At 43.0% G+C, this 24,850-nt stretch overlaps 1 protein-coding gene across 1 annotated transcript in view; it reads right to left on the reverse strand.

Annotated features, from left to right (window-relative positions):
- Window positions 1-24,850, reverse strand: part of LOC137322951 (transmembrane protein 182-like) — a 32,390-nt gene that overhangs the window by 7,005 nt on the left and 535 nt on the right. Inside the window, exons 2-4 of the mRNA XM_067986210.1 lie at window positions 16,295-16,415; window positions 3,857-3,955; window positions 1,301-1,438 (exon numbers count right to left, since the gene is read on the reverse strand). Coding sequence (XP_067842311.1) covers window positions 1,301-1,438; window positions 3,857-3,955; window positions 16,295-16,415 — 358 coding nt within the window. The remainder of the gene's footprint in view (window positions 1-1,300; window positions 1,439-3,856; window positions 3,956-16,294; window positions 16,416-24,850) is intronic.

The following is a 24,850-nucleotide window of genomic DNA, read 5'->3' on the forward strand; positions in this document are numbered from 1 at the left end:
TCACCTTAAATCTGTGTCCTCTGGCTACTGACCCTTTTGCCACTGGAAACAGTTTCTCCTTATTTACTCTATCAAAACCCTTCATGGTTTTGAACACCTCTATCAAATATCGCCTTAACTTTCTCTGCTCTGAGGAGAATAACCCCAGTTTCTCTAGTCTCTCCACTTAACTGAAGTCTTTCATCCCTGGTACCATTCTAGTAAATCTCCTCAGCACCCTCTCTCAGGCCTTGACATCCTTCCTAAAGTGTGGTGCCCAGAATTGGTTACAATACTCCAGCTGAGGTTTAGCATTACCTCCTTGCTTTTGTACTCTACGCCTCCACTTATATTGTCAAGGAGGCATAGAGTACTCCCGTATGCCTTTTTAACAGCCTTCTCAACTTGGCCTGCCACCTTCAAAGACTTGTGTATGTACACCCCCAGGTCTTTTTGCTCCCGCACCCCATTTAAAATTGTACAATTTAGTTTATGTTGCCTCTCCTCATTCTTCCTACCAAAATGAATCACATCACACTTCTTTATGTTGCCTGCAAATTTTGATATTATGGCTTAGTCCTGATATTTTATGTATATGTGTGTATAAACATTCTTAAGAAACAATTAAACTACTAATACGAAACTTGAGCCAATTAGTTGCAAGAAATATATGTATATACACATGTGATGCTGAAGTATGACACATAAAGTGTGATACATAAACTAATGTGACAAGACCAAGGCCAGCTGCAAGGCCCAACACTTGTTTCTTTTAGGTGCCCTTCCTAATTGGCACCCGTCCAATGTACCTGATGGAAAATGTGGTGGGAAACCCCTTAAGGACACAGCCCTGCTCCCTCATCTGCATTGCTGCCCCATGCTCACGCCTGCTCCAGGCACAAGCTCTCTGTCCCTTTTTCCTCTGCTTTTCACCTGGGAACTGAATGTTCGCCACTTTAAGCTAAGCCTTGTAAAAGGGATGATTATAAAGATGGATTTTTCTTCAGTTTTTATATCCATTCTATATATGGCAATGAGAAGCACCTGTTAGTCAAATTTATCTGGAGATATTGATGTATTAAGATTATAAGAATGTAGAAATGATAATAGTCCATTATCCCATCTAGGACCTGATCTAGTTATTAATCATAATTTTACCAGAACTCATATCTCTCAACTCATTGCTAAACCAGGATTTGAACCAGTTCTTTTTGAATGAATCAACTGAGCCAACATCCGTTTAGCTGATATTTTATTCTGCTATAAACATGAAGTAGTTAGGTGCTGGAACGTATTCACACAGTCTGAATATTCCACTTACCGGCAGACAGAAATAGCCCACCTCCCGCTTTGTAGAGCTTATGATTGGAAAAGGGAGCTGCACAGGTGATGATGAAGCCTCCTACTATGACAGCAATGACACCCAACATCATGAATACAGACCAGAAACCACGGTAAACTGAAGATACAGACAATAAAAGCATCAGTTAAGTTCAGTATCAGATTGAAAAGACCAATGCTGTTTCTTTAGAAGTTAATTATATTTGCCAAAATTGCCAAATCATCTTAAATGTTCTAAACTTTAGTTCTTTAGTGGAGACAGTGAGCCATCGGTACCACTTGCTACTCATGGCACTAGAATCACCATACAATCTTTTCAAGGGAGACATCAGTATACACATGAATGTCTCAGTCTCTCCTTTATGCTATAAAACTGCTGGCTGTGGAATTGATCTATACAGAGCAGTATTGTCTCAGGTTCAATTGCTGCTTTATACTGGATTAACTAATCTCTGCCATTGTGGTGATAGGGATGCTACAATTGGTCATAACTCACTGAGCTAGGGAGGGGAAAAAAAATCAGCCCGGGTGCCATTCATGATCACTAATCAGTAACCCCTGCTGTAAAGTACATGTGTACATTGGATGAGACATGATCAGGCTCATCTGTGGTACCCCCATGATTGAATAGCCTCGTGCCTCGGCTCACGGCTACTTGGACAAGGTAAACAGTACTAGGGTAACTGACACCATGAGCTTGATTTTAGCACCCGCGATCGGGTGCATTCCTGGCGGGGGGGGGGGCTACGAAAATCGGGGATTCCCAGGGCAGGTCGGGAGCCCGGCTCCAACCCGCCCCATTTCCGGGTTCCCCACTGACGCGCTGACATGCGCGTGCAGCCCCCGCATGTGGGACTCCCGCCGGTGGGGTGCCACTTAAGGTATTTATCTAGGTATTTCAGGTCGTTTAGAGACCTGATTAACGTGATATTTTAGGAAGGTTGGGATTTTGCAAACAACTGGGACTGTTTCCCGTACTGGGGGAAACACTCCTAGTTCAAATGGACGTGTTGCAGCCATCAGCCTGTGGCAGCTGCAAAGGTTCATTTGACAGCTGGCGGGGGGGGGGGATGGGGGGGAGACCCTCACTCATTGCAGGATGCCACTCTGTTACTTTGGACAAAGTTTGGCCTCCACCACCCTCCTCCTAACAACAAAATTCACCAACTTGCACACTTACCCCGGTGTCCAGACACATGTACCTACCTTGCGGACCCCCTCAGATGTACATCTTCCAGATGGGGGCCGCCGTAGCTGCAGTCATGACCTCCTCGGAGGGCGAACAGCATCACCAGCCTCGCCGGCCATGCCGTCTACCTCTGACACGTGGAGCTCCACAACACAGTGCTGTGACACATCCACCTGCACAGCAGGAGGGAGGGCAACCGCAGAGAGAGATGCGTCGCAGAGGGCACTACCCTCGCCACAGGGTCCACAGACCGAGGCTCAGCTTCCTGGACCTCTCTGAGCAGCAGTGCACACGGAGGCTCAGAGCCACTCGACACGTAGTCGTGGACATCTGCAGCCTCCTTCATGCCGAGCTGCTCCCAGCTGGCCCAAGCTGTCAAATGGACCTTTGCAGCTGCCACAGGCTGATGGCTGCAACACGTCCATTTGAACTGGGAGTGTTTCCCCCAGTACGGGAAACAGTCCCAGTTGTTTGCAAAATCCCAACCCTCCTAAAATATCACGTTAATCAGGTCTCTAAACGACCTGAAATACCTAAATAAATACCTTAAGTGGCACCCCGCCGGCTTTAATTGCCGGCGGGAGTCCCACATGCAGGGGCTGTGCGTGCATGTCAGCGCGTCAGTGGGGAACCCGGAAATGGGGCGGGTTGGAGCCGGGCTCCCGACCCGCCCCGGGAATCCCCGATTTTCGTAGCTCCCCCACCAGGAACACACCCGATCGCGGTTGCTAAAATCGAGCCCATAGTGTAGGCAGCATTTCCCCTTTTTCTGCTGGTATCATCAGTGCAATGATGGCTCATTAAGCACAGGGACAAGGAATAACTGAAATATTCATGTGACTGTGAATGTTACACAGGGAGATATCCACACAAACATTTAGGATTATGCAGCAATTCACAAGAATAGAGTTCTTTAAATAGCTTGAGAAGGTCTTGCAATTAAGATAAACAAATTACACGAAGAAAACAATACTACTTACTAATTTGTCATAAATAAATGTATAGGTAAAAAGTTTGGTTTTAAAAGTTCACATATGATCTTATCTGATGATACTATAAAATTACTATAGATCAAAGACCTGGGTCAACAATGAGGACTGCTGTTAGCAAAACATTGGCATAAAACCAAATAAAATCAACCCATGAAAAATATGAAAGACTCTGAAGTGATCACAAGGCTGTAATCTCATTTTAAGTTTTCAGTGGCAGGTATAAACAAATGCATTATTCTTGTGGTTTATGATTACCCAAACCCCTGAATCACTTATAATCACTGCCAAGTTGTCAGTGTCCTCCAGTTAGATAAGGAATTTCTATGATTCTATATAATGAAATCTGTTTACTTACTGATTGCAGTCTCATAAGCAGTGGAGTTGTGTGCTTCTGTTGTCAAAGGGAATGGGAGGAGGTAGGCGTGCACACAATATTTTGAAGGAGGTTGATTAGCTGGGTAATAAAGAAAGTAAAAAGAGTTAGCCACATTTAGTAATCATAATACCCTCCAGTTAAAGCTTAGCAATCACTGTTGAGAAACTGGTCGATCTGCTCAATGGTTTATGGTTTTGGAATTATGCTGTCAGACACTAGCACATGAACACTTATCACATACATATCAAATTGCTTCTGTGTTATTTTAATAGAGGCTTTAACCCATTTAAAATAAATTGGTCATTGCCTCTGTTAAAATAGGAAAGAAATTTCATATGAACAGGTTAAACATTCGTACACTTATATCGCATAGCATAATCTCAAGGTCTATGTTTCTTATAGCCATTCATTAAAGATTATATTAATTATGCTAATCATACATGGAATCTATTAAAAAGCCATTGCATTTGATTATGGAAAAACACAAAGAGCGATCTGGCACTGACAGACAAGATCTACCTTTGCAGGCTAAGGCTTGCCATGGAGGCAATGATAGAGCAATGCCATTTTCTGCAAACTGAACTGCAGACAACCTCCACCACAGGGACTGCACTGCCAGCAGGCAGTGAAGGTCACTACCATCCTCAAGTTCTATGCCTTTAGGTCCTTCCAGGCTGCCACCGGGGCATCTGCAATATCAGGCAATCTTCAGTGCACAGATGCATCAAACAGATCATTAATACTTTGTTCACCAGGACAGACTTGTATTTATATAGCGCCTTTAACGTAGTAAAATGTCCAAGGCGTTTCACAGGAGTGATTATCAAACAAAATTTGACACCAAGCCACATAAGGAGATATTAGGACAGGTGACCAAAAGTTTGGTTCTACAGAGCGTCTTAAATGATACTTTCTCCATGGAAAAGCAATGCAGAAAAACTGAGCAGTGCAATTCTTCCACATTCTTCCCCAAAGTTCAGGGTGTTACTGATTGCCGTGCTAGCACCTAGACATGATACCATTGAGTTCATGAGCTGCAACAGCTTTCACTCCATCAGTATCCAATGACTGGGAGCATAGGATCATTGATATTAATATCTACTTTCCAGACGACAGTTAAGATTCTTTTATTTTAAAGCCTGAAACAACGAGGCATCTATTTGGGTGATCAGAGAAGATTATTGGAAACCTGCAGCTAATGGTTTAGAAGTCTAGACTGGTAAATCCCCCTAGGGTGTGTAAGATTACCATTGTATACTGTATACTCCATAGTTCAGTCATCCAGAGAAGCCTAAACTTGAGTGAGGTGTAGAAGGAAGCACATCTGCATTCAAGACAAGAGTATGGCGTCGACAATAACCCAGAGGATGCTACCACAGGAATATCATGGCAGCAAAGTAGAGTAAAACACCAAGCTCTCAAAAAGGAAGCATTCACCTAAGTGCCTGGACCGCTGATTTCAATAGCACTTCTGTTCAGGTGCACTATACTGTGGGTCAATAGGGGTAAATTTATGAGTGTATGTTGCCGGCCCAAATTTCTGATACATGTAGCCGACGGGTAAGGCTCCATGGTGGAAGCACGGACTCATAAAATTGCCCTTTTAATCTTTTGCTGTAATCCTTCTTACTTCTCACATTATCTATTTCATGCAATTATTCTAGTTAAAAAGATCAACATCATTCTTCACCAGAGACAAGCTAGGGGATGGGAGTCCTTGTCAGTGTGAAATGTAAACATAATGGCCTAGAAACTCCGATGCACCCTGCACCCAGTTTGCATCAGCGAGCCGGTGCCAATCAATTTCTAGGCCATTATAATTCAAAGGTACTAAGATTGTCAGAAACATATTTACTTGAGGCTCATTTGTCAATACTAATGTCAAACCCTGGTAATAATCCCAGATATCAAAACTGCATGTTCAGGCAATAGACACAATGATTGTTAATTTCACAACTATGCATTTATTTACTGTAAGTGACAGATGACATTAGACGAAAGAGGCATAAAGCCAAGATCATCCAATCACCAAGAACACCAGGGTACTTCTCCACTTCTGAATACTCTCAATTTATGCACCAAATTTAACATTGTGCTTTCATAATTGTAAAGAGAGAATTTGGTGAGTACTATTCACCATACAGTGTAAATTTTCTGGTCCCACTGCTAAAGCATCAGTAACCCTTAAAAGGCTACTGCAAAAATTTAAAGGAAAGAAGCCACTTAAATATAAGTGGACACAAACTTGGGGCAAAATTTGTTATGTCCATTATGAAAGCTACAAATATTACATGTTTATTTCTCAGTCTCTACAAAGACTGTACTGGGCAAAATTAATGGCAGTGTCAATAAATATAGAGAGAAAACGGAGTCTGTGGGCAAGAGATTAAAGGCACAGTATCCAAACGCCCTGTTTGATGGCTGGCAAAGTGGAGGTGCTGCTACATGAGTGTCTATGAGGATGGTTGTGCTGTTTAACACTTCTGGGCACTGTTGCCAGAGGACTGCAGTGGAGGAGTTGGCAGCCTGGGTTAGCTTTGCATGGATGACCTAGAAATAAATGCAGAAGAAGATGGCACAAGTTAAGACTATGCCATTTATTAGGTGGTTAGCCCAAGTATGCATGCCACAAAGTATTGCTTCTCAATCTGTTGTTCATTTATTACTGGCCCATGCCAAATTCTCACATATCTCTTTCATTGCTGACCATGTATACCTGTATCAACAAGACACATATTCAAACTGCAAGTTACAATGAAAACTTTGGCTTACTCATATCTTCAAAGGGCTTCACACATAAAATTGTTGTAACACAACCTAGCTGCATGATGGTCACTCACTGACAATCAGGTTGGGCATATGTCAGTCTCTGTGTATGTATTCTAACAATTTACAAAATATGAAGAGTTGTTCTACCCTTGCATGACAAGATAGCATAGAATATAAGGGAACAGACCTAAACTAAGGAAGGGCTTAAAAAAGATACACCCTACATTCCCTTGGAGGACATTAGACAAAAGAGGCATAAAGACATCCTAGACATGATTGCATGCAAGATCATGGAGGGAGTAGGGGAATGTGAAGCCACAGGCCCACACCCAATCTTAAGGCTAGTACCTTCCTGCTCTTATGTTTAATTCTCCTCCTCACTCACTCCCACAAATCCACCCAAATATCAAACACAGTTAGTACTTTGTTATGCAAGCTCCTTTGGAAGGTTTGTATTGGAATAGCATTCTGATATTTGTCCCTTTTCTATTATTGTACACCTGGAACTGTCCATCCACCTTATAATAACCGAATGGCAGGTACAGGTAGTCCAGCTTTATGTCCTCCTGATCTCCCCAACATGCCTTTTGCTTTCATCTTGTACCACTTCAGCCATGAATTAGTGTAATTGGGATGCTTTAGAAGCAACTGCCATCATTCATTTTTCATTGTACTGCCAACCAGCACAGGACTTTGTAGCATGTAGTTAGATGGCTAGTTGTTCCTTGAACTGGAGTGAACATTTGTATTGCAAGAGTGCCCTTTCATGTTCTAGACAGTACTGGGAAAAGAGGCATTAAATGAGTCTAAAGCATAAAGTTCAGGGTTGAAGTGACCTTGACAGCCACTGGCGGTGTAGGTTAGCATTACAGCATGTAAAATAGCTCTGTCATAGCCTCCCTGGTGAATCTTAGCCTACGCATACACTGTTCCTCAGACAGGCCCAAGTAAGTCTGCCTTTGTCTGGATGTGCAGTTTAGAGAATAACAGTACTCTCTGATGCAATCTCATGTGCCTGGTATTCCTCCATCCTCTGCTTCTTCCTTCAAATAACATAAATACAGAGAGGTTCCCATAGGGCACCCATTGTTCCATTTTGCAGGTGGAAAACAGAAAGAGGATGGCCAATACAGACCAACTTCAGCCATTGGTGGACAAAAGAGGGAGAAAAATTAGCAAAAAGAGTCCCCAAAACCAATTCAAAAGCATACATTAAACTTGCAGGCTGTACCTTAGATAACTTTAAATTGAAAGGCATAGGATAGCAGTTCTGGATGCACAATTGGGACAGGGTGGTGGCTAGGTGGTAAATGATAACTGAAATAAAATAAAGATCTGAATGCAGTGATCATGGGCTGATAGTAGGAAATAGAAAAAGAATGTAACTTGTCAATAACTAATAAGTAAATTAATTTGCTAAATAAATCTTAAAACTGTGGGCGCTAAATTGGGACGTGTAGCGGCACCTCTCCGACATCCAAGATGGCGTCTTGGATGCGCATGCAAGTTTCCAGCGTGACGTGCGCCAGACGTCATCTTGGTATAGGGGTTAGCGCAAGCACAGATAACGAACGTTGGAATCATGTAAAGTAGGGAGAAAATGGCATCAATCAGTGTGCAATGCTGATTTCAAGTGATAGACACCATTTTGGGACTTAACGCTCAACTCAATGCACAGTCTTAACCTCGACCTTCTGAACATGTTTTAGAGTGCCTGGAGGACCCCCCACCAGCGCTATTTAAAGGGACCATGCAGGATTTACAGGTTAGTGGCTGGATTATTGCTTCTGGCTGCCGAGACATTTGTAACTGTTTTTGGAGGTCTCCTAGACTTCAATACTAGGACGCGGGGATATATCCTAACATTTAGAGCCAGGACGAGCAGGAATGAAGTTAGGAAATGCTTCTACACGCAAATGGTGGGAGACGTTTGGAACACTCTTCTGCAGACGGCAGTTGATGCTAGCTCACTTGTGAATGTTAAATCTGAGATTGATAGATTTCTGTGAACCAAGGGTATTATGGGATATGGGGCTAAGGCGGGTATATGGAGTTAGGTCACAGATCCAACATGATCTCATTGAATGGTGGAACAGGCTCGAGGGGCTAAGTGCCACTGCCACTTGCTGCCTCCTGATATGTGCCACGTTCTCCTGCAAGAAAGCGGAACATGTGTCTGGGTGATGTGCCTGTCATGGTTGAATAGCTGCCAGTGTTTGTGGCCTGCAAGTTGTGGGTGGGCGGCTTGAAACCGTGGTAATGTGTAAGGGTGAGAGGAAGCATCTCGTTGGAAGAGATGAGTACTGATGGAAAGAGTTTATTGAATGTGGGTGATGGGGGTGTAGTGCATAGTGCAGTTGGTATGAGAAGACACCACTTGACAGTTGACTTCACTCACCTTGCCCACTCATGTAAGAGCATTGAACTTCTTCCTGCACTGCATCCATGAGCACTGTGGGAGAACCTTCACCACACGGACTGCAGCGGTTCAAGAAGGCAGCTCACCAACACCTTCTCAAGGGCAATTAGGGATAGGCAATAAATGTTGGCCTTGCCAGCGACGCCCACATCCCATGAGCGAATAAAAAAAAAATGTTCATGGTGCTGTGCACCTGGCATTAACTTTGTCCCCCGCTGCCTCCCACTGCATTTTGGAATTATTTCTGGAGGGCGTCTTGTCGATCCCCACCTCCCCACCCCCGCCGCAGATATAGGCTGTCCCTCCTTCCGTCCACCTCTTGCACCAAGGTCTCTAGTGCAGCAGCAGAGAACCTTGGTGCACACATTCTCGCAGGCCTGGCACCTACTCAGATCGGCAGATTGGTGAGGTCTGGCGTGCAAATTGGAGGATGTGGGATTTAGTAGTGCGCAACCTTTATTCAATGTTTTAACATAACTCATCAGTGTGTAAACATAGGGATGGGACCTGCATCTATGTTTTACGTGTGTGATGTCTGATCTCCGTTCAGACTCCGTGCAGACAGTAGACTGTTACTTTCAGCAAATAACAGGTACCAGTTACCTTTAAGAGATTTCTCAGAAACATCCTGCCTTTAAGAGATTGAGCTCCCCCAGTGGAGGAAAGTGCAAATTGCATTAAGTCCATGTGCAAGGCCTGGAATGGAACGCTGATTGCAGGTGAGTCCTCGGGCCGGCCGAAACTTGCGTCCTGCCCGCACAGGGGTCATTGGGCGCGGGTTATTAGCACATCACGCTGGGTAATAGCACAGCACGCTACCTACGCCCAAAAATGGCCCTTATCCAATTTTTTCCCCCTGTATGTATACTAGTAATGCCCTATAGTACTAACAGTGGTTGGACATTCCTTATTGCTTTAAACTACCAGACTTTTAGCATCAAATAGAATAATTAAAATTAGATCCAGCTGCCATGCCAATTGTATGTTGTGGAGAGGGTGGATAGGCTAGTTTTTATTGTGTTTGTAGTGTTATAGTATTACTGAGTTTTTTTACTGGGCTATCAGCAGCAGCATTATTGTATACTACCACATTATGCAATTGCATAGCCTGGCACATCCCCCACCCCTTGATCGCCGTCAAACCAGGAAACCAACCGTGGTTCAGTGCGGAGTGTAGAAGGGTGTGCCAGGTATACTTTTGAATGAGGTATGAGCCTAGTGAAGCCACCACACATGGCTACCTGCATGCTAAACACCAAGCAGGCTATAGACAAAGCTAAGTGGTTTCACAACCAAAGGATCTGAGCAAAGATCTGCAACCCTAATAAAATGTACACTGGATACAGCAAAGGCTATGGGCCCCGACAACATCCCGGCTGCAGTGCTGAAGCCTTGTGCTCCAGAACTAGCTGCGCCTCTAGCCAAGCTGTTCCAGTACAGCTACAACACTGGCATCTACCCGACAATGTGGAAAATTGCCCAGGTATGTCCTGTCCACAAAAAGCAGGACAAATCCAATCCGGCCAATTACCGCCCTGTCAGTCTACTCTCAATCATCAGCAAAGTGATGGAAGGTGTCGTCAACAGTGCTATCAAGCAGCACTTACTCACCAATAACCTGCTCACCGATGCTCAGTTTGGGTTCCACCAGGACCACTTGGCTCCAGACATCATTACAGCCTTGGTCCAAACATGGACAAAAGAGCTGAATTCCAGAGGTGAGGTGAGAGTGACTCCTCCAGACATCAAGGCAGCATTTGACCGAGTGTGGCACCAAGGAGCCCTAGTAAAATTGAAGTCAATGGGAATCAGGGGGAAAACTCTCCAGTGGCTGGAGTCATACCTAGCACAAAGGAAGTTGGTAGTGGTTGTTGGAGGCCAATCATCTCAGCCCCAGGGCATTGCTGCAGGAGTTCCTCAGGGCAGTGTCCCAGGCCCAACCATCTTCAGCTGCTTCATCAATGACCTTCCTTCCATCATAAGGTCAGAAATGGGAATGTTCGCTGATGATTGCACAGTGTTCAGTTCCATTCGCAATGCCTCAAATAATGAAGCAGTCCGAGCCCGCATGCAGCAAGACCTGGACAACATCCGGGCTTGGGCTCATAAGTGGCAAGTAACATTCGCGCCAGACAAGTGCCAGGCAATGACCATCTCCAACAAGAGAGTCTAACCACCTCCCCTTGACATTCAACGGCATTACCATCGCCGAATCCCCCACCATCAACATCCTGGGGGTCACCATTGACCAGAAACTTAACTGGACTAGCCACATAAATACTGTGGCTACAAGAGCAGGTCAGAGGCTGGGTATTCTGCGGCGAGTGACTCACCTCCTGACTCCCCAAAGCCTTTCCACCATCTACAAGGCACAAGTCAGGAGTGTGATGGAATACTCTCCACTTGCCTGGATGAGTGCAGTTCCAACAACACTCAAGAAGCTCGACACCAGCCAGGACAAAGCAGCCCGCTTGATTGGCACCCCATCCACCACCCTAAACATTCACTCCCTTCACCATCGGCGCACTGTGGCTGCAGTGTGTATCATCCACAGGATGTACTGCAGCAACTCGCCAAGGCTTCTTCAACAGCACCTCCCAAACCCGCGACCTCTACCACCTAGAAGGACAAGAGCAACAGGTACATGGGAACAATACCACCTGCAAGTCACACACCATCCCGACTTGGAAATATATTGCCGTTCCTTCATCGTCGCTGGGTCAAAATCCTGGAACTCCCTTCCTAACAGCACTGTGGGAGAACCTTCACCACACGGACTGCAGCGGTTCAAGAAGGTGGCTCACCACCATCTTCTCAAGGGCAATTAGGGATGGGCAATAAATGCTGGCCTCGCCAGCGACGCCCACATCCCATGAACGAATAAAAAAAATGCTGAAATATTTGCAAGTGTCTTCAGCCAAAAGTGCGGAGTGGATAAACCATCTTCCTGAGGGCCTCACCATAATAGTGTCTAGCCAATTTTGTTCATTCCACATGATATTAATAAGTGGCTAGGTACAAAGGCTATGGACCCTGACATTGTCCCGGCTGGAGTGCTGAAGATCTGTGCACCAGAGCTGGCCACTCCCCTAGCCAAGTTCAACAGTAAGCTATGATGCTGGTATCTACCCATATTATAACAGTGACTGCACTTCAAAAGTGCTTAATTGACTGTGAAGTGCTTTGGGATGCCCTGAGGTCATGAAAGGCATTATATATATGCAAGTTCTTTCTTTCTTTACCCAACAATGTGGAAGATTGCCCAGGTATGTCCTATAAACAAAAAACATGATAAATCTAACTTGATCAATCACTACCCATTCAATCCTAATCCCAACCATCAGAAACGTGATGGAAGGAGTCATGAAATACTGCCATCAAGGGACACCTACTCACCAATAACCTGCTCACTGATGCTTAGTTCAGGATCTGCCAGAGCCATTTGGCTCTAGACCTCATAACTGCTTTGATCCAGACATGGACGCAAGAGCTGAATGCTAGAGGAGAGGTGAGAGTAGCTGCCCCTGAAATCAAGGCAGCATTCGACCGGGTGTGGCACCAAAGAACCCGAGCAAAACTGAAGTCAATGGGCATCGAAGGGAAAACCCTCAAGTGACTGAAGTCATACCTGATGCAAAGGAAGATGGTTGTGGTTGTTGGACACCAGTTATCAAGCCCCAGGACATCACTGCAGGAGCTCCTCAGAGAGCGTTCTCAGCCAAACCATTTTCAGCGCTTCATTGATGACCTTACCTCAATCATAAGTTCAGGGCTGGACTGTTTGCTAACAATTCTGCAATGTTCAGCTCCATTCACCACCTCTCCGATAACAAAGCAGTCTATGCCATTACATCCCTACAGTAGGACTTGGACAACATCCAGGCTTGGGCAGTAGCATTCACGGCATATGAGTGCCAGATAATGACCGTCTCAAACAAGAGAAAAGCCAGCCATTTCTTCAATAGTCTTCAATGGCAGCACCATCACCAAGTCCTCCACCATCAACACCGTGGGTGTAATTATTAGCCAGAAGCTTAACTAGACCAGCCATATCAACATCATCAAAAGCAGGGCGTAGACTGGGTACTCTGCGACTACCAACTTACCTCCTGACCCCTCAAAGCCTCCCAACTCCGTAAGGTTCAAATCAGGAATGTGATGGAATACTCACTACTCACCTGGGTGGGTGTCGCTGCAACAGTACTCAAGAGGTTTAACATTATCCAGGACAGAGTAGTTCACTTGATTGGTGCTCCTGAAACTGGACTCAATATCCAGCCCCTCCACTGTGACTGCAGTATGTACTATCTACAGGATGCACTGCAGCAACTCATCAAGATTACTTTGACAGCACCTCCTTTTCCTGCAACCTATACCACCAAGAAAGACAAGAACAGCAATGTCCTGGGAACACAATCACCTCCAAGTTCCCCAGCATCCTGACTTGGACATATATTGCCATTCCTCCATCATCACTGGGTCAATACCCTGCAATTCTTTACCTAACACCATCATGGGAGCACCATCACAAGGACTGCAGTGGTTCAAGGTGAAGACCCATCAAGACCTTCTCAGAGCAAATAGGGATGGGCAATAAATGTGGCCTCACCAGCAGTGCCCACATCCTGAGAACAAAATTTAAAAATCTCTTGAAGTAAATATTTACAATTAACATATTTATGAAATATGGGGGTGTTTTGTGGAATTTTAGGGGATTATTTCAGTTTTACTGATCTTCATATGGAAGGAAGATTAGCTGAATATTCATGCTTGACATTTTGGAACATTAACATCAGTCTTCATCAGTTGTACCCAGACTCTAAAATGTTAGATTGTAAAGGAGTTATTACACATTCCCACCATATAATTCTATTCCTGCCAGGTGTGATCTGATCCCCTGATTGACAGGGGGAAGTATAGAGCCATATTGATGGTTTCTTCAATTTCCAAATGTAGCCTCTGTTGCAATATTCCCACAGAGTTTTTCTTTGTAATTGGTTCATCAGTCGTTCATCTGTTGTAATAATCTGTGATTCTTATTGTTACACTACTCATGGTTTTTGTTGTGACAGAATTCAGCAAAAAAGGACCAAGAGATTGATTAAAAGGGGAAAAATAGAGGATGAGAGTAAACTTGCAAGGAACATAAAAGCAGACTATAAAACCTTCTACAAGTATGGAAAAAGGAAAAGATTAGTGAAGACAAATGTAGGTCCCCTACAGTCAGAAACAGGAGGATTTATAATGGGGAACAAGGAAATGGAAGAGCAATTAAACAAATACTTTGGTTCTGTCTTCACGGAGGAGGACACAAATAACTTCCAGAAATGCAAGGAAACCAAGGGTCCAGTGAGAAGGAGGAATTAAAGGAAATTAGTATTAGTAAAAAGAATAGTGCTGGAGAAATTTATGGGACTGAAAGCCCATAAATCCGTAGGGTCTGATAATCTGCATCCCAGAGTATTAAAAGAGGTAGCCATAGAAATAGTGGATGCATTGGTCGTCATCTTCCAAAATTCTATAGATTATGGCACAGTTCCTGCAGATTGGAGGGTGGCAAATGTAACCCCACTATTTAAAAAAGGAGAGTGAGAAAACAGGGAACTACAGACTGGTTAGCCTAAAATCAGTAGTAGGGAAAATGCTAGAGTCTATTATAAAGGATGTGTTAACAGGACACTTAGAAAATAGCAACGGGATTAGACAAAGTCAACATGGATTTATGAAAGGGAAATCGCGTTTGACAAACCTACTGGAGTTTTTTGAGGATGTAACTGGTAGAATAGATGAGGGAGAACCAGCGGATGTGGTGTATTTGGATTTTTAGAAGGCCTTTGATAAAGTCCCACATAAGAGGTTAGTGTGTAAAATTAAAGCACATGGGATTGGGGGTAATATACTGGCATGGATTGAAAATTGGTTAACAGACAGGAAACAGAGAGTAGGAATAAATGGGTCTTTCTCAGGGTGGCAGGCAGTGACTAGTGAGGTACCGTGGGGATCAGTATTCACAATATATATCAATGATTTGGATGAGGGAACCAAATGTAATATTTCCAAGTTTGCTGACGACACAAAACTAGGTGGGATTGTGAGTTGTAAGGAGGATGCAAAGAGGCTTGAAGGCGATTTAGACAAGTTGAGTGAGTGGGCAAATACATGGCAGATGCAGTATAATGTGGATAAATGTGAAGTTATCCACTTCGGAAGGAAAAATAGAAAGGCAGAGTATTATTTAAATGGTAATAGATTGGGAAATGTTGACGTACAAAGGGACCTGGGTGTCCTTGTACACTAGTCACTGAAAGCAAACATGCAGGTGCAGCAAGCAGTTAGGAAGGCAAATGGTATGTTGGCATTCATTGCATGAGGATTTGAGTACAGGAGCAAGGATGTCTTACTGCAGTTATACAGGGCCTTGGTGAGACTACACCTGGAGTATTGTGTGCAGTTTTATCTCCTTACCTAAGAAAGGATATACTTGCCATTGAGGGAGTGCAGCAAAGGTTCACCAGACTGATTCCTGGGATGGCAGGCCTGTCGTATGAGGAGAGATTGGGTCAACTAGGCCTGTATTTACTAGAGTTTAGAAGAATGAGAGGGGATCGCATTGAAACATTTAAAATTCTGACAGGGTTAGACAGACTGGATGCAGGGAGGATGTTTCCCCTGGCTGAGGGGTCTAGAACGAGGGGTCACAGCCTCAGGATACGGGGTAGGACTTTTAGGACTGAGATGAGGAGAAATTTCTTCACTCAGAGGGTGGTGAACCTGCAGAATTCTCTACCACAGAAGGCTGTGGAGGCCAAGTCGCTGAATATATTTAAGAAGGAGATAGATAGATTTCTAGACACAGAAGGCAACAAGAGGTATGGGGAGAGAACGGCAATATGGTATTGATATAGAGGATCAGCCATGATCATATTGAATGGCGGAGCAGGCTCGATGAGCCAAATGACCTGCTCCTGCTCCTATTTTCTATGTTGTTATGTTTCTATGTGAGTTTCGTTTTCTTTTCATTTCTTGCTTTTGTTGTGTCCTGGATCTCATCTCTTTCTCTGATGTTGCACTTTTTGTCGATTGTCTTCTAGAACAATCCCGTGTTATACAGATTTTATTTGTTTGGCACATACCTTTGCACTTTTGAAAATTACTAAGACTGCAAGCAAACTTAGAAAGCCATGTATGTTCATTTTTTATTTTCTAAATTAAAAGATTATTTTACTCACTGAACCAGAATTTCCAGATGCTGTCATCGACCACTGCTTCATTAAACCAGCATCTCCAGAAAAAGCCCTCATGGTGAAAAGTGGCAGCAGCTTTATAGGGAGACACAATGATATCTCCCTTCTAAACAAGAAAGGAAATGTCTAGTCATTTCATCAATTGCAGCATTCTAGTTTACAAAAATATATTATTTATAATATCACCTTTATTGTATTACGATTTTAGTCTCTCAAGTTCCTGCTGAATTTCTAATTAAATTGACTGAATATGAAGACTACTCGAATCAATTTTACCATTACAAAAACTTTTCACATATACTTTTGCTCCACTTGCTTTTAAAGTGGAATATTTCATCGATATGTTTGATGTGAAATTATGTTTGAATTTATGAATTGTTTTCAAGCATCTATTATATATTAAAATTAACAGGTGGTCACAATATTCTATATTAAAATGCATTGTAAGCTCCTGCATCAACCTGGTCCAATGGAATCATCCACATTTACCTACGATACCAGTTACATATATAGGTGGTGACATGATCATGGTTTTCAATGTTAAACTTTGCTAATGTTAGTTCCACGATAATGCCTTATCTCAGGAATAAACCTGAAGTAATCAGTGCCTATTCAATGATGGAGATGTGGGGAGATGGAATGCAAATGATTTGGTGGTATATTTGGCTCTTTTAGAGTCTGGAAATGAGAATGAAAGCTGTTTCCCTCCGATCAAATTGGTGAAATATCAGTTCGATAGTGGTAATGGCAGAAAACTGGGCAATCAAAATTTAAATGAAATAATTCTGTTTTTTCACTTCTCTAACACCAATCGATATGAATCCCGTCAATCATTATGGGTGGTGCTGAATTCAAAAAATCCAGATTTACAAACTGAGATGGACTTCATAGTGGATGGCAAGAAAGAACAATCTTTCTGGTGCTACAGGGCAGCTAATCACTATACACTGGAGACAAGTGTGGACCAGGTGAACTCAGATCCCACACAAGGATCCCACACATTTTAGGAAGGATGTTAAGGCCTTGGTGAGGGTGCAAAGAAGGTTTACTGGAATGGTACCAGGGATGCAGGACTTCAGTTACGTAGAGAGAAGCTGGGATGATTCTCCCTGAAGCAGAGAAGGTTATGGGGAGATTTAATAGAGGCATTCAAAAACATGAAGGGATTTGATAGAGTAAATAAGGAGAAATTGTTTCCACTGGCAGAAGGGTCGGTAACCAGACGACACAGACTTAAGGTAATTGGCAAAAGGGCCAGAGGTGAGATGAGGAGAATTATTTTTTAAGTAGTGAGTTATTATGATTTGGAATGCACTGCCTGAAAGTGTGGTGGAAGCAGATTCAATAATAACTTTCAAAAGGGAATTGGATAAATACTTGAAGGGGAGAAAATTGCAGGGCTATGGGAAAGAGCAGGGGAGTGGAACCAATTGGATAGCTCTTTCAAAAAGCCAACACAGATATGATGGGCTGAATGGCCTCCTTCTCTGCTGTAAGATTCTATGATTCTTTAAGGAGGATCTGGTAAGAAGTGCACAAATAGTTTCATCCTATGAAAAAGATCACCAAGTTAAGGCAATAATACTATTATATATCCTGTAGATTTGCTGTAATTAATTTATATAGTTTATTAATCAAATATAATAAATGTAAGTCAGTGAGCAGGAGCTGAACACAGAGCAAAACCTCACCACATCGCGGGTACAACATTTATAAATTACAACTTGGTGTATGCCTGGCATAGTGATGAGGTATAGGGCTCTTATATTCTAGAAAAAGCAATGGAAACTTACCAGCATTATAAATCTGAAAGTATAAATTTAACAAGTGAGCAGGAGCCAAACAGGGTGAGTCCCAGCTACACTGCTGTAAGTACAGTTAACAAGTACAATACTAACTGGGAAGTGAGTACTGATTCAGTTTAATGAACACGTTTGATGTTACAGGTAAGGTTTAATAAAGTATCACTAAAGGCCAGAGGGGAACATGACAGACATATATGAGTGTGAAATTAACTAATTGTTACTGAGTCTGAAAAATGGATGAATTTCAAAGTACCAATTTACTATGCCTTAAGCCATACAGTTGTTATTTTTATAAGCCAAGATTGCATACAGTGGGAGATCAAGGATTGCAACACTTGACATGGATTTATGAAAGGGAAATCATGTTTGATAAACCTATTGGAGTTCTTTGAGGATGTAACTACTAGAATAGATAAGGGGGAACCAGTGGATGTGGTGTACTTGGATTTTCAGAAGGCTTTCGACAAGGTCCCACACAGGCGGTAGGTCAACAAAGTTAGAGTACATGGAATTGGGGGTAATATACTGGCATGGATTGAGAATTGGTTAACAGACAGAAAACAGAGAGTAGGAATAAACGGGTCTTTTTCAGGTTGGCAGACTGTGACTAGTGGGGTACCGCAAGGATCAGTGCTTGGGCCCCAGCTATTCACAATTTATATCAATGATTTGGATGAGGGGACCAAATGTAATATTTCCAAGTTTGTTGATGACACAAAAGTAGGTGGGAATGTGAGTTGTGAGGAGGATGCAAAGGGGCTTCAAGGGTATATAGACAGGCTAAGTGAGTGGGCGAGAACATGGCAGATGGAATATAATGTGGAAAAATGTGAAGTTATCCACTTTGGTAAGAAAAACAGAAATGCAGAGTATTTTTTAAATGGTGAGAGATTGGGAAATGTTGATGTTCAAAGGCACCTGGGTGTCCTTGTACATGAGTCACTGAAAGCTAACATGCAGGTGCAGCAAGCAATTAGGAATGCAAATGGTATGTTGGCCTTTATTACAAGAGGATTTGAGTACAGGAGTAAAGATGACTTACTGCAATTATATAGGGCCTTAGTGAGACCACACCTGCAGTATTGTGTACAATTTTCGTCTCCTTACCCAAGAAAGGATATACTTATCATAGAGGGAGTGCAACGAAGCTTCACCAGACTGATTCCTGGGATGTCGTATGAGGAGAGATTGAGTAGACTAGGCCTGTATTCTCTAGAGTTTAGAAGAATGAGAGGTGATCTCATTGAAACATACAAAATCCTTACAGGGCTCGACAGGGTAGATGCAGGGAGGATGTTTTCCTTGGCTGGGGAGTCTAGAACTAGGGGGTCACAGTCTCAGAATAAGGGGTAGGCCATTTAGGACTGAGATGAGGAGAAATTTCTTCACTCAGAGGGTGGTGAATCTTTGGAATTCTCTACCCCAGAGGGCTGTGGAGGCTCAGTCATTGAGTACATTCAAAACAGAGATCGATAGATTTCTAGATATTAAAGGCATCAAGGGATATGGGGATAGTGCAGGAAAATGGCATTGAGGTAGAAGATCAGTCATGATCTTGTTGAATGGCGGAGCAGGTTCGAGGAACCGGATGGCCTATTCCTGCTCCTATTTCTTATATTCTTATGTTCTTGATGAAGGAAATCATTTGAAGAAGTTGGAGCTGATGAAGTTGGAGAAGAGCACAGTTGCCCAGTTCAACTAGTATGTTATGTTATTCTATATTATACGTCAATATGTCCATGCAGTCTAATTGTGCACATATACTTAATAGTTTGGCTGGAATTTCTTTGTAGCTGTTCCCAGTCTGCATCAATAACTTCACTGGAAGTGCGGTGGAAACCCTCTGCAAGCGTGTAAACCAGGTCTCTGCTGCATTCCCAGTGAGATTAGGGGGCCGGAGCAGCTCTGAAGAAATTCCCTGCCTTTGTGTAATGACAATAAAATACTCAAAAAAGGACAAGAATGTTTATGTATTCATAATGTCCATTCATGACTTTTCACAGAGAGAGAAGAACCTAGTAGGCTGCACAGGAACAGTCACCACAGCAGCATCCAAACCTACCAACACATCCACCAAGCAAAGCTCAGATTCAAGCTTGTGAAATGTAAATAATCATGTGTTTGAGAAAGGATTGGGTGAAATACAGGGCACCGGTGATGGTGGAGCAAATGAGATGAGGGGTGAAGAGAAGTGAGCAGGTGCAGGATGAAGGTCTGGTAGATTGTCTGACCTTTTAGTTGTCTCAGGATATCATAGAGCCATAAAACTTTATAGCACATGAGAAGGTCATTCAGCCCATCACATCTGTGTCAGCTCTTGGATCAATCCAACCCTAATCGCACTTCCCTGCTCTCTCCTCATAGCCCTGTACTAGTCTCTGTTTCCAACGTTTATCGGCTTTTTTCTTAAATGATGCGTAGGTTTCTGCCTTGTCTACTCCCTGTGATAAAGTATTCCATGCTTTAACAACTGTCTGCATTAGGAAATTTCTTCTAACCTTTCTTCCCACGGTATTATTTTAAATTGATAGCCCCTTGTCACTGATTCTCCAAGCTCAAGAATTAGCTTTTCCCTATTCAACCCATATGGGAGTTGGATCACACTGCCCTATATCTACTTGTAGCATAGCATAACCTGGGAATGTAACAATAGCATCCCCTTGCAATTTGAACTGGATGCTCATGTCTCTTGCACATGTGTTTCTTCAATCTCTCTGAAGGCGGACCGAGTTAACACAAGATGAGGTGAAGTTTGGTTTGAATCATAAACTTCTTCATTCCACAGTAAGGAGAAACATACAGAGCAATAGGTGTGACCAGTCACTTAATTCAATCCGTACACCTTACATTCCCGTAAGAATGCAAAATAAAAAACATACAACACTACCCCGATCTGGGTGGGTGTTTTTACTTATCGTAAACAACAGATTTTCTAATTAATTTTCCCACATTTCTAATTTCTTCACCTCATCGTAGGCCCCTTTCCTTTAACAAAAGATTGTGTGTCCTTGTTGCCTTTCTATTTCAAAAGTTCTCTTGGACAGGAAGTTAGGTTGTTTTTTTTCCCTGACTCTTTCAGGACCATGGGCTGACCAGTAGAATTGCCAACCAAACTTGCCTAGATGCCTCTCTTGAAATGAGCTCCACGCAAAACTTGAAAGAATGACATTTAAATTGCTAATGTGCGAATGTATACTGGAAAGTATTTTAATGGGTTCCTTTTGTCTGAGACCATCTAGCTTCATGGGGCTTTTGATTCACATCCCATATGGGGGTTTCCCTCAGAAACGAATCCCTTTGAATCAACTTAGTAGCACAATTTAAAAATAACTCAATTGATGCTTGAAAAAATGGTCAATATATCCAGAAACATTTAAAGGAGTAATCAGTTGTTTCATATCAGCAGCTGTTTTATGTCATCACGGTGGGAATTTTGTCTTGGACGGTAGCACAAAACAGACAATAGGGAGACAGCTGGGAGTTTGAAACTGCAGTTGTAAGTGACTTGGAGGAGAGTTTTTTCCAGAGATGGACACAGAGTGGGGTTGGAAGGGTGTAGGGCAATACAAGGAAGTGGTCGAACATAGTCTTACCTTGATCGAGATGAAGGGCGTAGAGAGGCCACACAAGACAGCAAGGTCAAGATGGTGACGTGAATATGGTTACGAGAGTTTATTTGAAGGAAGAGGTTAAGGGAATACAGAAGAGCAGTGAAACCAGAGGAGGGCACAGTGAATTGAGATGGAGTTTGAAATCACTGAGGAAAGGAGTCACTCAGTGCAGAGGCTGAGGGAGGAAAGGAGGGAGGATATCTCAGTGAGAAACCTGAGGTGGGCTTGGAGGGCAGTAGAGAGTGAGAATGTTAAAGGAGAGGTGAGAGGGTTGGAACAAGATAAGGTGTTCGAAGGAGGAGAAGGTGCTAGAGGAGTAGGTGGAGAGATCAAGGTGTGATTTAGTGATAAAGGCCACAACATCACCATGACGATTTGGGTGAGGCAGGTGGTGGAACGTATAACCAGGCAGGGAGGTCTCACAGTGGACCAGCCACATAAATACTGTGGCTACAAAAGCAGGTCAGAGGCTGGGTATTCTGCAGCAATTGACTCACCTCCTGACTCCCCAAAACCTTTCCACCATCTACAAGGCACCAGTCAGGAGTGTGATGGAATACTCTCCACTTGCCCGGATGAGTGCAATTCAAACAACACTCAAGAAGCTCGACACCATCCAGGACAAAGAGCCCGCTTGATTGGCACCCTATCCACCACCCTAAACATTCACTCCCTTCACCAACGGCGCACCCTGGCTGCAGTGTGTACCGTCTACAGGATGCACTGCAGCAACTTGCCAAGGCTTCTTCGACAGCACCTCCCAAACCCACAACCTCTACCACCTAGAAGGTCAAGGGCAGCAGGCACATGGGAACACCACCACCTGCATGTTCCCCTCTAAGTCACACACCATCCCGACTTGGAAATATATCGCTGTTCCTTCATCGTTGCTGGGTCAAAATCCTGGAACTCCCTATCTAACAGCACTGTGGGAGAACATTCACCACACGGACTGCAACAGTTCAAGAAGGCGGCTCATCACTACCTTCTCAAGGGCAATTAGGGATGGGCAGTAAATGCTGGCCTTGCCAGTGACGCCCAGATCCCATCAACGAATAAAAAAAAGATACAAGGTGTCATCACCAGTGAGGAAATTTTCCATCCAAGCTATGATGCAATAATCATAGATCATAGAAATGTCATAGAAAGGTTACAGCACGGAAGGCGGCCATTAGGCCCATCGAGTCCGCGCTGGCTCTATGCAAGAGCAATCCAGTTAGTCCCTCTCCCCCGCCCTTGCCCCGTAACCCTGCAAGTTTTTTTTTCCTTTCAAGTACTTATCCAGTTTCCTTTTGAAGGCCAAGATTGAATCTGCCTCCACCACCCCCTCGGGCAGTGCATTCCAGATCCTAACCACTCACTATGTAAAAAAGTTTTTCCTCATGTCACCTTTGGTTCTTTTGCCAATCACCTTAAATCTATGTCCTCTGGTCCTTGACCCTTCCACCAATGGGAACAGTTTATCTCTATCTACTCTGTCTAGACCCTTCATGATTTTGAATACCTCTATCAAATCTCCTCACAACTGTCTTTGTTCCAAGGAGAAGAACTCCAGCTTCTCCAGTCTAACCACATAACTAAAATCCCTCATCCTTGGTATCATTCTAGTAAATCTCTTCTGCATCTTTCCTGAAGTGCGGTGCCCAGAACCGGACACAATACTCCAGTTGTGGCCGAACCAGCGTTTTATAAAGGTTCATCATGACTTCCATACTTTTGTACTCCATGCCTCTGTTTATAAAGCCCAGGATCCCATATGCTTTTTTAACCACTTTCTCAACCTGCCCTACCACCTTCAATGATTTGTGCACATATACCCATTTCAGAGTTGTGCCCTCTAGTTTATATTTCCTCTCCTTGTTCTTCCTACCGAAATGTATCATTTCACATTTTTCTGCGTTAAATTTCAAGGGCACAGAAATGCCCTAAAAACATTTACCTTCAAAATCTTGCCATTTAAATGGCCTTGTGTCTAAGAGGTCTTCCCCTAGCAATTCTGGATGTCAGGTTTCCTGAATGTGCTTTAGAGTTGGCTTTCCAGGCCTCCTTTTGCATAAGATAATGAAGTTCCTGCTTCAGACAGAGCATCTGACACCCATCCCAGACCAACAGGAAAGTTAAGCTTCTCAAGCACCTCTTTATAATTGTAACCCCTCATCCCTGGTAACATCACAGTGCCTCTACGCTGCACCTTTTCCATTGCTTTTATATTTTTCCTATAATGACACGCTGAAAGCTGCACACAATACTTCAACTTTGGCGTAACTAAAGTCTTGCACCAGGTATTTCCTCAGGGGTTCTCCCGATCATCTACTGTAACATCCTCTCCAAAGACCACCAACTATGCCTTTCCTAATATTGTCAGACCTTCAGACCTTGAAACTGTTTTTAATGAATGGATGATGATAGGCATCCCTAGCTTCATTCACTTATTTTTCACTATAACTATCATAAAATGTGACCAAGAGTCAGAGCTATGACCACATGATTTTAAAGAACTTGAAGACATTTCCACTGAAGCCATAAAGATCCTTTGGAAAGCTTTTTTGCAACTTTTATGGTGAATATTAGATACTGGGTGCAGCTCAGAAAACGAGTTTAATTTCCCAATATATTTATTTATTTTAAAACCCTGGTATTGCCTAATATTGGTTTTCTCCAATACAACAATTCACGCTATAAGAAATGTAATCCATAATTTTTAACATAAATGCATTTTATATAATGATAAAAATTTGCTAGTGTTAAAATTGTGACTTGCTGTAAACTGGCACCATTTCGTTACGAATACAATATGTAAATATTTCATATCAAAATCTGAACGACACGTCTGCACCTTAAATCCTGAAAGTCTTAGGACGACAGTTGCCAGTATCTATAGGAATCTGAGCGGCATATTGTGGAGTTTAAAGTTTGAATACATGGTACTCGCTTTAAATTGATAACTTTTTTTCCGCCAGAACCGCTTTGGAGCTATCTGAAACAAAATTCAATTAATGTTTTCAGGTTGTGTGAATAGATAATAAATATATAAATCAATGAAACTACTACATGTTTTAATTTTCATGCACTGCAATCAATAAATCCAGATTACAATATAGATTGCTGCCTGAACGATTTTATCC

This window comes from Heptranchias perlo, chromosome 6 (assembly GCF_035084215.1).
Source record: "Heptranchias perlo isolate sHepPer1 chromosome 6, sHepPer1.hap1, whole genome shotgun sequence".
NCBI lineage: Eukaryota > Metazoa > Chordata > Chondrichthyes > Hexanchiformes > Hexanchidae > Heptranchias > Heptranchias perlo.